The 12,123-nt window shown below is 43.4% G+C and overlaps 1 protein-coding gene across 1 annotated transcript in view; it reads left to right on the plus strand.

Annotated features, from left to right (window-relative positions):
- LOC122803858 overlaps positions 1-12,123 on the plus strand; it is a 1,735,734-nt gene that overhangs the window by 1,561,222 nt on the left and 162,389 nt on the right. The window contains exon 15 of the mRNA XM_044073540.1: positions 6,137-6,227. Within this exon, the coding sequence (XP_043929475.1) occupies positions 6,137-6,227 (91 nt within the window). The remainder of the gene's footprint in view (positions 1-6,136; positions 6,228-12,123) is intronic.

Consider the following 12,123-nt stretch of genomic DNA (forward strand, 5'->3'; position numbering starts at 1 on the left):
CAAGGGATAATTGGCTAGGCTTAAAATGGCTCACAAGGGCAGTTAACTTAGTACTAATCTATGAACCTATGAACCTATGTATGTCTGAGGCCCCAAAGGCAATCTTCTCAAAATGCTCCGAGTGTGGCCATAAGCTATCCCCTGCTGATGGCCACACTCTGTGCGTTCGACGCCTTGGGGTTGAACACCTCACTTCTGGGTGTTCAATCTGTGCAGGGTTCGACCCCAGGGCATTGAAGGAGCGGAGGTCGAAGCTGGTCTTGGCGGGTCTCTTACCTCCGGACTCTGCTTCGGCCCCCGCCCCGTTAGTAGTGACTGCTTCAGCGGTTACTGCCTTGCCTGCTCCCCCTCCTCCTCCCAGGATTCAAACTCCCTCTACGGGTTCGGAGGAGAGGGAAGCCAGGAAGAAGGACCGGAGAGAGAAGCACCACAAGCGGCTGGCCGAGACCTCCATCTCGGCCCCACCGGCTAAGCGGGCTTCTCCTCCGGCCTCTCTGGCTGCTGGCTCTCCTCCTCCTCGGCTCCGGTCCCCATGTTTTTCACCGGGGCCTGAGGAGGAGGAGACCCGACCTCCTTCGAGGCTATCGGGGCGGCACTCAAGGCCTACCTCGGTAGCCTCATCGAGGTAGATACAGCTTCTCTGATGCTGATCTGGACCGGATGATGCGAAGGTTCATCCAGGCCCAGATGCAGATGGGAGTGCTCCTGCCAGGGGGGGAGCTCGACCCCATTTTTCAAGCCCATAGCTCCTTCTCCGACCCGCTACCCGGGCTCGGAGCGCTCTGAGCCGGGCAGCTTCGGAGCCAGGGGTGGGTCGGCGCCGACAGTACTGGGTACTTTGGATCCGACCCTGCCCTCGAGTTTGTCGGATCCAACTTCTCGGAGCCTTGGCCCGAGCTTCGGATCCGAGGGACTCAGTGTGCCTTCGGCGCCGTCTGTGTCAGAGCGCACTGGTCCCTCGGATCTGAAGGGCTCGGCGCCGGCTCCGATCCACTCCTCGGATCTGAGGAGGAGCCGACTTTCAGATCCTTTGGTCGAGACTGGCTCCCCCTCGGCTTTTGATGTAGTGGAGAGAGCTCTGTTGAGGGTATCCGGACCCCCGGCCCTTGCTTCGGCTCCGTCCCGCACTCCATCTGCTCTGGGTCAGGCTTCCATCACCCGGCCACTGGGACAGCCCGTTTCACTGCCCCAAGCAGTTCGTTTGGAACTGGACACCGCTGGCGAGGGCTCCTTGGACAGCCCCCCCGAGGAAGCACCTCGCAAGCACACGTTTAAGAGGAGGCACATAGACTCCCCCGAGTCTTTAACTGAAGACACGGACTTGGAGGAAGGGGAAGGCTCCCCAAGATCACCCCCTGAGGATGTCTCCTTTGGAGACATCATGGAAATGTTACGTATAAGAGGTGGGTGGTCTGCCCCAAAGTCTTTCTCGGACGAGTCCGTGTTCTTGGAGGCATTTGAAGCGGGCCCGTCTACCTCTTGGGTGTCCCCTCCTGCCGACCCCCTGGTGGACCTTATTACCACCAGAGCGTGGAAGGAACCGGACACCGTGGAGCCAATCCCCAAGAGGCCAGACAGGATTCTTAGCCCCCCTGCTGACCGTGCCCACTGGAGCAAGGGACCCTCTGTAGATGCCATGTTGTCAGCAGCAGCCACTAAGAGGGAACTTGCTCAGGAGAGTCCCTCAGTCCATCCCCCGAGCAAGGAGTCTCGGATGATGGACCATTTGGGGAAGCGAATGTTTAGTTCAGCGACCTTCTCAGTGAGGGCGCTCAACTATTTGGCACATGCCATTAGGATGCAGCGCGATCTTATCAAAGAAGAAATTCCAAAATTCAAGAAGCTTACTCTGCAGCAACTAATTCCAATGCTCTCTCAGGACGCCTGGATGGTGACATTGGATTTAAAGGAAGCCTACTTACACATTCCCATCAGGCAGGAACGCAGGAAATTCCTCAGATTCAAGGCAGGTTCGAGACCCTTTCAATTCTCTGTACTGCCCTTTGGTTTATCTACTGCGCCCAGAGTCTTTACCAAGTGCTTGGCACCAGTAGTGGCTTATTGCAGACTTCAGGGGATTCAGATTTACCCCTATTTGGACGACTGCCTTATTCAGGCAGACAGCAAGGATCTTCTACTTCAACATCTGGAATTTGTTCGTCTTCTCTTCCTTCTGGGATTCTCAGTGAACACAAAAAAGTCGCATTTGATCCCTTCTCAACAAATGGTGTTCTTGGGAGCCCTCTTAAATACGACCTTACAAAGGGCCTTCCTCACTCCAGAAAAACAATCACAGCTGGCTTCAATTTTCAACACCTTGGCAACTCTATCTCAGCTCACTGCAAGGAAATTCCTGCAGGCTCTGGGCTACATGGCTTCCTGCATTCTGTTGATTCCAAATGCAAGGCTTCATATGAGAAAGCTTCAATGGTATCTGAAAAGTGTATGGTCACAGCATTACCACGATCTGGACATTCTGATTCCTCTGTTCCCTGCCTCCAGAAGGAGTTCCTCTGGTGGTCCAGGGTGTGTGCTTTAAACGAAGGAAAGCCTTTTCGTCTACCTCAACCTTCTCAAATCATAACCACGGACGCCTCGGATTATGCTTGGGGAGCACACTTTCTAGACAGTTGCCAGCAGGGAACCTGGACAAAGGACCATCTTCACTGGCACATCAATCTGAAGGAAATGTTGGCAGTTCAAAATGCTCTTCTAGCCTTCAAGAATTTCTTGCAACCAGGGCCTCTGCTAATTCGCACAGACAACACCACAGTCATGTGGTACATAAACAAGCAGGGGGGTTCTCATTCGTACCCCCTTTGCAGACTAGCTATGGCTTTATGGGACACAGCTCTAAATCTGAATCTACATCTCCAGGCTCAATTCATTCCAGGAGAACAGAATCTCTTAGCAGACAGCCTGAGCAGAAACATTTCAGATCCTCACGAATGGATGCTAGACACCAACTTATTCAACAGGATTACTGCAGTTTGGGGATGTCCCCAGATAGATCTGTTTGCATCCCATCTCAATCATCAGCTGCCGCGCTTTTGCACCAGGTCCTTCCACAAAACAGCTTGGAAAGTGGATGCCCTGTCCTTCAGCTGGAGAAGCCTTTCGGGATATGCCTTCCCTCCTCTTCCTCTACTACCTCGGGTATTACTGAAGATAAAACAGGACAAGCCCAAGTTCCTCATCTTGATTGCTCCAAATTGGCCTCGACAGTTTTGGTATCCAACTTTAAAGCACCTGTTCTTGGAGCCTCCTTGGATTCTCCCTCTGAACCCTTCTCTTCTGTCCCAGCATCAGGGTCGGTTACTACATTCCAATCTCAAGACCCTTTGCCTGGCAGCTTGGCTTTTCAAAGGAATTCGATTTCTTCTAGCCTTTCGCAAACAAATTTTGGATGTTCTTCTGGAAGCTAGACGGCCTAGCACTAGGAAATCCTATGCCTCTAAATGGAAGAGGTTTTGTATTTGGATGCAGGACCGAGGCTCGGACCCTCTGGTGCCTGATCTCTCTTCTATTTTGCTTTACCTTTCGGATCTTTTGTCTAAAGGACTTTCCTTTTCTTCCATTAAGATTCATGCTTCTGCTATTTCTGCTCATTTCAATTCTGATCCTCCTGTTTTTTCTCATCCTTTGGTGAGACCATTCTTGAGAGGGGCCAAGAATTTAAGACCTCCCAGGACCCCTCCTGTTCCTGCTTGGGATCTTAATTATGTTTTAGAAAAACTTACTTTGCCTCCTTTTGAGCCTGCTGCATCTTCAGATATTAAGTTTTTATCTTGGAAGACAGTTCTTTTGTTAGCATTGACTTCTGCCAGAAGGGTCTCAGAGTTGCAAGCTCTCATGGATGTGGAACCATACCTTATTTTCCACCAGGACAGAGTATCCTTGAGGACTAATCCTACTTTCATGCCTAAGGTGATTTCGAAAGTGGCTTTAAATCAGACAATTCACCTTCCTACTTTCTTTCCTAATCCTCAAAATAAAGGGGAAAGGATTTTGCATTCATTGGATGTGCACAGACAGTTACGATTTTACCTGGACAAGACTAAAGAGTTTAGAAAATCTAATCAATTGTTTCTTTTGCCTCCAGTTCTCTTGGAAAAGCTATTTCAAAACAAACTATTTCCAAATGGATTGCTTATGGAATCAGATTTTGTTACACTCATCATGGGAAACAGTTTCCAGGTACTGTGAGAAGTCATTCTACTAGAGCAGCTGCCACTTCTACAGCTTTTCTCAGAGGAGTTCCTACCAAGGATATCTTGGAAGCTGCCACTTGGAGTTCTGTGCATACTTTTTCCAAGCACTACAATCTCCCTCTGTATTCTAAGACCAGGGCAGGTTTTGCCTCTGCTGTTTTGCAGGGCCTTCTTGCTGCCCCTTCTTTTGTCTAAGCCTCCTCCCCTTTTTCACTGCTTTGGGATTCCACCCTACAGTTATGACTGCAACAGTGAAACACGAAGAACATAGTACAGTTGTGTACACCTACCATAAATGTCGATGTTCGAGTGTCTTCACTGTTGCAGTCGGGGTTTCCCTCCCTCCTATCCCCTCTTTTTCTCTTATTTGTGGTGTATTTGTGTTTCCTTGTTGGATTCATTTCTGATTTACTGGGACTTCTGACATCTAGGGCAAGAAAGGCTGGAGAAGATGGCGTCGGCTGAGGGCTATGTACCAGAGCGTACTGACGTCAGGGTACTAGCTTGTACAGCCGACGCCGGACCCAGACTTTGGGATTCTGGCCGACCTCGGGCTGCCTGCCGGCAGGAGCACCCTACAGTTATGACTGCAACAGTGAAGACACTCGAACATCTACATTTATGGTAGGTGTACACAACTGTACTTTTTCTTTCCTAAGTATCAGAACAAAGGTGAATACAAGCTGCATTCCTTGGATGTTCACAGGCAGCTTCATTTTTATCTTAACAGGACAGCTGGTCATAGGCAATCCGACCAATTGTTCATTTCCTTTGCCAAATTCAATCTGGGTAAGCCAATTTCCAAAGTTTCCTTGTCACGCTGGATTTCTCAGTGTATTCTGTTAGCTTACCAAGCTTCTGGGAGGCCCGCACCGGAGGGAGTCCATGCTCATTCGACTCGGTCTGTCTCTACTTCAGTGGCCTTTAAGTCTAGGGTTCCTCTGGATGACATTTGTTCAGCAGCCACTTGGGCTTCATCTCATACCTTTATTTCTCATTACAAGCTGGACATCACGTCTAGAGGTAGAGCATCCTTTGGCTCCGCGGTGCTCTGGAATATCCTTCCATGATGGCCGCCCAAGATTCAGGTAGCTGGGGACTCTGTCCCACAGGTTGCTAAGAAATGAATTCTCCTACTTCAGATTTAGAAGTTATGTACTTAGCATAACGTTCCATCTGAGTAGGTGGATTCATTTGTCTGCAACCATCCCGCCCTCCTATCCCCCTGGCCTTGTTAGTTTCCTGCATAGGATGTTACCCTTTATTAGGGTAGTTGGTGCAGGGCAAACTCGATCTGAGGTCATGTAGGGAGAGCAGGGCATTATGGGTGAGGGGAGGAGCTAGGAGCTCGGATCCATAGCTGGATAAACCATGCCGGTTCGGATCCGATATCGGATCCATACCCACAGGTTGCAGACAAATGAATCCACCTACTCAGATGGAATGTTATGGTAAGTACATAACTTCTAAATATATATATATATATATTCACACACATTTTTAAAAATGCAGTACAGAGCTTCCATGATCTCGCAGAGGATTTAAAAAACTGAGGCTTGTAATTTCATTAAGCTAATATGTAGTATAATTACTACAGTAGTTTGTTTATGGAGATTTGAGGATGATTTATTTTAATATCTTGTGCTGCTTGTATTTTTGCATCCCAAAATCTGTTTTTGCAGCCTTCTCTACCGTAGTAGTCTTTCAGCTTGCAGGTTTGAAAGGTGGCTGCTATCTTGTATGACTTAGATAGTATTGGTAATCTGCTTTGAAAACATTACGTGTTTGAAATTATAGAATGAATATGAGACTATGTTGCAGTATTGTTCCTCCCCCCGAAGGTTTTTAACCCTGAATTCTTTACATGCATTTCTACTGATTTCACCTGAACTTTTAACTTATCGAAACTTAATTTTCTGTTTCAGACTGAAACTTCGATTGAAAGATATGGATAAGTATTTAGTAGATGTGAATAAATCCCTGTGGGAGAATATAAAAATGAGTTCAGATGAGCAGGTAAGGACAAAAGTAATCTGAGTATTTTTTTTTTTGTGACACACACACACCACTACTTTGCTCAGTGGCTCAACTACTGGCTTCCAGTCAGCATATTCATTTCGAGAGGCTGAACATTCCCAGGCTAGGTGAGATCGCTGTGACCTGCTCATTCCTGCCTGTATGTCTTAATCATCCCTTCTGTATCCTGGTGAGAGTTGAGTGGTAGTGGGCCAGCTTACTGTCTGGAGAGGTGGCTTAACCTCAAACTCTTGGGAGCACCCCACTCCTTAGCAGCTCCTCCATGCTTACTCCATTTCTGTCACCCAAGGGGAAGTATGCCTCTGCATGCTGAATTTAGTTCAGCTACCTCTAACGATGCATCATGACAGTATGAACTCAGCAGGCTCATTCTCCCAAACACATCATATAGTGCTCCAACTAGGTGTCGTCTTTGCAGTAGTAGAGCCGCTTACTAGGTGTTATCTTTGCAGTAACAGAGCCTCTTCCTGATTCCTAGGATGGACATCATGGCAGCAGCAGCAGCAGCATTCTGTTATCATACTGTGCCACCTCCCTCAGGTGCTCGAAAAGTAATTTGAATCCTGTTCTTTTCAATGAAAAAAGTTGAGCCAAACTTTTACTGAAATTTGATTTGAAATGGCTTAGACCATGTATCAGCCACTGTTGTGACTGCTTGGTCATTCTTCCTCATATCATCCATTGCTTTAATCTTTACTCAAGCATGGAACATAACAGATTTGTACTTTGATATGCTTGTGGGACAGAATGCATGTATCTATTTAATTCTTAAACTTATTCTAAGCTTGCCAGTCAAAGTTTTAATATGAATTTTAGTAGATCTTTGCCAAGTTTTTACAAAGATCATTTCACATGTGCTAGACATTAAACTAAGAGCCTCAGTCCTAAGAGCATCTACAAGCTGTATTTGAGGTCAGTAAGGGGAAGAAGAATGAGCAAGAACTGTTTCTGTTTTACTAAAATGCATTTGGACAAAGCTGAAGTTCATTCACTTACTAAATTGGATGGAGTTTATTCTGGAAGTGAAAATAGAATAATTTTGGTATGTGCTTAGTTCATATGCTCTTTCTAAATCCGCTTCCTTGGAACCGGTGTGGTTGGCAGCCACATAACAGCTTCACAATGTTTTTAGATAAAATGGGTAATACATAATCCATCTGGTCTTTGTAATAAATCCATATGTATGAGTATTAAAAGCTGATAATGCCCAGTCAAATGTCTTGAAGTCCTCTGCCAAGACATTCATTGAAAACTTGAAGTATCTGTGTCATTGCCCATTGATCTCTGGCTGTACACTGATATTACAGAAAAGAGTGTAGATTGTATTTTCGTCCGGCAGGACTTCATAGTGTAATTCATTTTTTCTAAACTGTTTCTTATGAAGCAGTATTTCCGTAGCACTGGGTGAGTAGAAATCATTTTAATACCATTCCTTAACAGTTTCATGTAGATGTTTCCATGGCAAGGATTGAGGATTACAACATTTTTTCTTGACTCTGTTAGTATATTTATCAGCATTTGATAACCACAATGTCTGACTCTAGTACTTGTCTAAAGAGACAAGTATTTGTACACTTTATTCTGTTTTCTTTTTCCAGAAAGTCTAAAGGGAACTTTACTCCAAGGCTGATTTAATTATGTTTGACATTAATGTTCTCTTAGCAGATGTCCTTTAATAATGTGAAATTTGTATGAGTACTGGACTACTTGATTATTTTAGTGTTTCTTGTTATAAGCTGCTAATGTAATATTATTTTAAAAATGAGCATATTGGAGTCAAGTATAGGACTACAGGACCGTTTATATCTTACGAATACTTAACCCCTATGCTGTACCCTTTTCTAGTGAAGGGCAAAGCAGGTCAGCCCTGGGATAAATTTTAGGGTACTCATCCAGGTTTGTTCAAAGGATACTAGGGGTGTCACTTTGTCTAACTTGCAGAGGAAGTTTGTTCCAGAGGTTGGGAAGGTGTTCTGTAATAAATGTCTTTCTCTCTCTTTTACCTTTATGCTTTGATAGAGATTTAAGCCTCTGGTTCTGATATTAGTGGAGATATTTGACTTGTAAAAATACAGGAAATGAAGGGTGGGGTCTGTAATGGCTTTGCAGTTTGTTTGATCTGTTCTTTTGCATGGATGCTGCATTGGAACTTTTCATTTCTTGGTGGTGTTTGATCATTTGGTTAGCGTTTTATTAATGTCAATTCTCTCCTTTATAATAATATGAAATTGTGTACCAGAAGTAATCCCCCATTAAGTATACACTGAAGTAAGTGGCTTTCTTAAGATATGGGTTTGTCTTAAAAGTCCTGGATAACAAAACATTTTTCATTTTTTTTAGTTTGCTTTTCTGAGGTTGGCACAATAATTTTGATAAAATGTTAATTTTGTGGCCAGAAAGTATGTTTGCCTTAGTGAGGTGTGATTATCAGAAAATGACAAAGTGTTTTACAGGATCATTACTTGTCAGACTTTTAGATAAAGAAGCACAGTTGAATTCAAGTTTTTCAACTCCCAACCACAATTTTGTATTTTGATTTAAAATGAACAAAGGGAGGTTGTAAAGATGATTTAGAGATTGCACACTGTAACAGCAATATAAGACGTTTGCTAGAGTCAAGGCTATAGGATGCAATTTAATTTATCCCATGCTGGTAATCGGTTCCAAAGTCTTACAAGTCATTTATGCTTAGGGTCTCTTTTTGGTTAGAATGTTTGTTGTATAACAAAAGTTTTATTACATTCACTTCAAACCTGCAAATCACATAGTGCAACTGCAATTAAATTTGTTATAGTAACAGAAGAGTTGTAATACTGCAGCATAAGGGTGAATGTGTACACATGCACACACATGTACATTCCAGAACATAAAATTCTTGCCCAAATTCATCCATAACCCCCTTTATCACCTCAGATTGGGGTGTCAGATAAAAATAATCAATATGACCATTTATCACTTAAGGTTTAGCAATCCATTTTTTTAATTCCATTCATCCATAACCCTGTAACCCCCTTTTCCGCATATGGGGTCGGGGTGTCACTTCAGTAGTGACAGTCATCTAGAGCCAGGGTTTACACCACCAGGTGGCAAGCCCTGCCATGGTAGTTCTTCCACAGCACACACTCGCACGTTGGGCCAGTTATCCAGTCCACATACTGCATGTCTTTGGAATGTAGTAGGAAACCGGGCTACCAGGAGGAAACCCACATGAGCACGGAGGGCATGCAGACTCTGCATAGAAGGCACCCTGCTGAGAATCAAACAACGGGACCTCTTGCGATGAGGTATCAACACTAACTGCAGTGCCACTGTGCTGCCCCATTTTTTTATTGTCTCACCATAAATTCAACTTCTGTTGAAAAGATTTTAACTTACCAGAGTAGTCCCTTAGGACAAATCCAGCTGTATGTACCTCCTCTTGCATGCACCTTTTTGTAGCATGCTCTCCTCTACTAAGATTCATTGTGACCGTTTATTTGTGCAGTGTGTTTACCTTGACTCATTCCTTGTTTAACAGTAGCTCCCTTAGCTTTATCATAGTTTCCATGCCCTCTTTCAGCTAAGTCATATCTTTTCTCCACCCTCTAGTTCTCACCTTTCTTAGACCAACAATATCAAACTTGCCAATAGTTTGGTGTTTGTGGTTGAATTTTCACCCAGTTATACGTACTCCAAAGCTTGTTTTCCTTCTTAAAACACCAGTTGCTGCTGCTTATTACATGCACAAGTCTTTCTAAATCATCTATGAACCCATCTAATTTTGGACATTCCCAAAAAAATGTGATTCTAGTCAAATCTAGACTCCATACTACAATTCCAACAAAAGAAGACTAACCTCTGGGTGCATTTTGAGGAGTCTCTCTAATGTGTAAAAATATTTGTGCAGATATTTCCAACCAAAGATATGGACTTTTTTCTGTATTTATTAACACTTTTTTTTAATACAAAATCTCCTGAAATTATTTGTTTGGCTGAATTCCCAAATGCCTTTCCCATTCCTTCTCCATTTCATCTGTTTTCCTTCCTTACCCCTTAACATTATGTGGTAGGTCTTAATAGTTTCTTGGTGCTGGCATTGTTAGACCTAGATTTTATCAATATCTTTACCACTTCAGTCATATTTTTCACTTTTTGCTGTAAGATTCTCTCTTCTTTATTCAATAATAATAGCAGTGTGGTGCATAGTAGATTGCCCCCTTCCTGGTGGTGTAAGGTCCTCTTGGCCGTATCCCAATTTATCACCTGGTCCCCATGCCGTAATTGTTCCCAAAAGATGGGCTGTCTCTTTTTTCATAAACCAGTCCCTTACCAAGAGGTTAATTTGGCTGCTTTTAGTGTCCCTTTCTATAGAGAGTAGTTCCAGTTTCCAGTTCTCAAAAATGATTTTTCCTACAGTCCTTTGAGAAGATTAACATCTTTCCCTCATGGTTTTCTACCCCCATCTCATTTCTTCCAGGCAGTGAGGCTTAGGTAATCAGTCTTTCTACCCTAGTGTCCTCACACACACCACACACACACTCTCCAGGACTAGCTGCTTCCATCTCATGTCGTAACTGGTGTCTTGTAATAAGTTAACCCTGGCTAGCTGTGTGGCTTTATATTTCCCTTGGTTTGGGAGTGCCAACCCCACATTATTCTATTGGTAAAACATTTTTTTTTTACAGGCCACCCTTGCTTTTTTGTGTCCCGTGATAAACCTGTTGACTCCTCTTTCAGTGATGGTCCACTGTTTTTCACCAGGATCAAATAACAGGGCCTGCCACCAAAAATCTCTGGAAGTATAAACATTTTATAGCCGTTATTTTGTTTACTAACTATATAGAGCCGTTATTCTGTTCACTAAATCTAACAAGAGATGATCCCTCATTTTTAGGACAGTTATTATAATTTACCTGTGTTATCTTGAGCATTTCATCACATTTCTTCACTGTCGGTATTTCATTATAAAATGCCCCCATAGATATGGATATCATTGTGTTGTGCTAATTTGTATTTCTTGCCTAGAATGTTAAGAAAAATTAAGTGCATTCCTTCTCAGTACAAAGTGAAAGGATGTTATTCATTGTTTTTTCTATATGAAGCCACAATCTAGGTTTTTCTGAACTCAAGAAGCATCTTAAGGTCAGAAGTTCAGAACAGTTGCAATTCAGATGAGCTTACTTATGCTGTTTGAAAGGGCATGGATGGCCAGAATGCCAACTACTGTTTGTGCTCATAGGTGGCTCCTCATTCTAAAGGGGATATCAACATTTCTTGTTATCGTCTCTCCTCTTAGGATTAACAACTGTTAATGGAGTTTTTCCCAGATTCCTGGTTGAGACTCTAAAGGGTGAAAGGGATTACTGCTGCAATATTATTCCTGCTGAGAATTACATTAGAGTGTATGTCTGCCCATCAGGCTTGATTTTTCAGAGCTTAGGACCTTCCCTGAGCATACTTTTCACCTCCCATCAGAGATAATCTGCTAAATTCTAGATGGAAAGAGAAAAGCAGCTAGAACTGTTTTAATTTTTTTCACCTGATCAACGTGTTTAGTAGTAAGTTTATTAGTCTTATGCAGATGATATCCAGTGTCATAAATACCCTTTTGTTTTGTTTTGGGGTTGTTTTTGTTTGTTTTTTTGTATTGCCGTTGCATATTGTATTTGTTTTTACCGAAGTTCATAATATTGCTGCTACTTTCTTTCAACATTTCTTTGGCTTTTTCCAAGGCTATTGCTCCTGAGGAAGGAAGAAAATGGGTGTGTCAGGGTGGTCAACTATCCCAACAAAGGCATTCCGCCTTTGTTGCTTATTATGTTTCAGAGATAATCACCCCATTTCTACTTGGTAAAAAGAGTACCTTTTTATATAATACAAAGAAAACCAAAATAAC

Source organism: Protopterus annectens, chromosome 6.part0 (genome assembly GCF_019279795.1).
Source record: "Protopterus annectens isolate FY-2018-M chromosome 6.part0, PAN1.0, whole genome shotgun sequence".
Classification (NCBI taxonomy): domain Eukaryota; kingdom Metazoa; phylum Chordata; order Ceratodontiformes; family Protopteridae; genus Protopterus; species Protopterus annectens.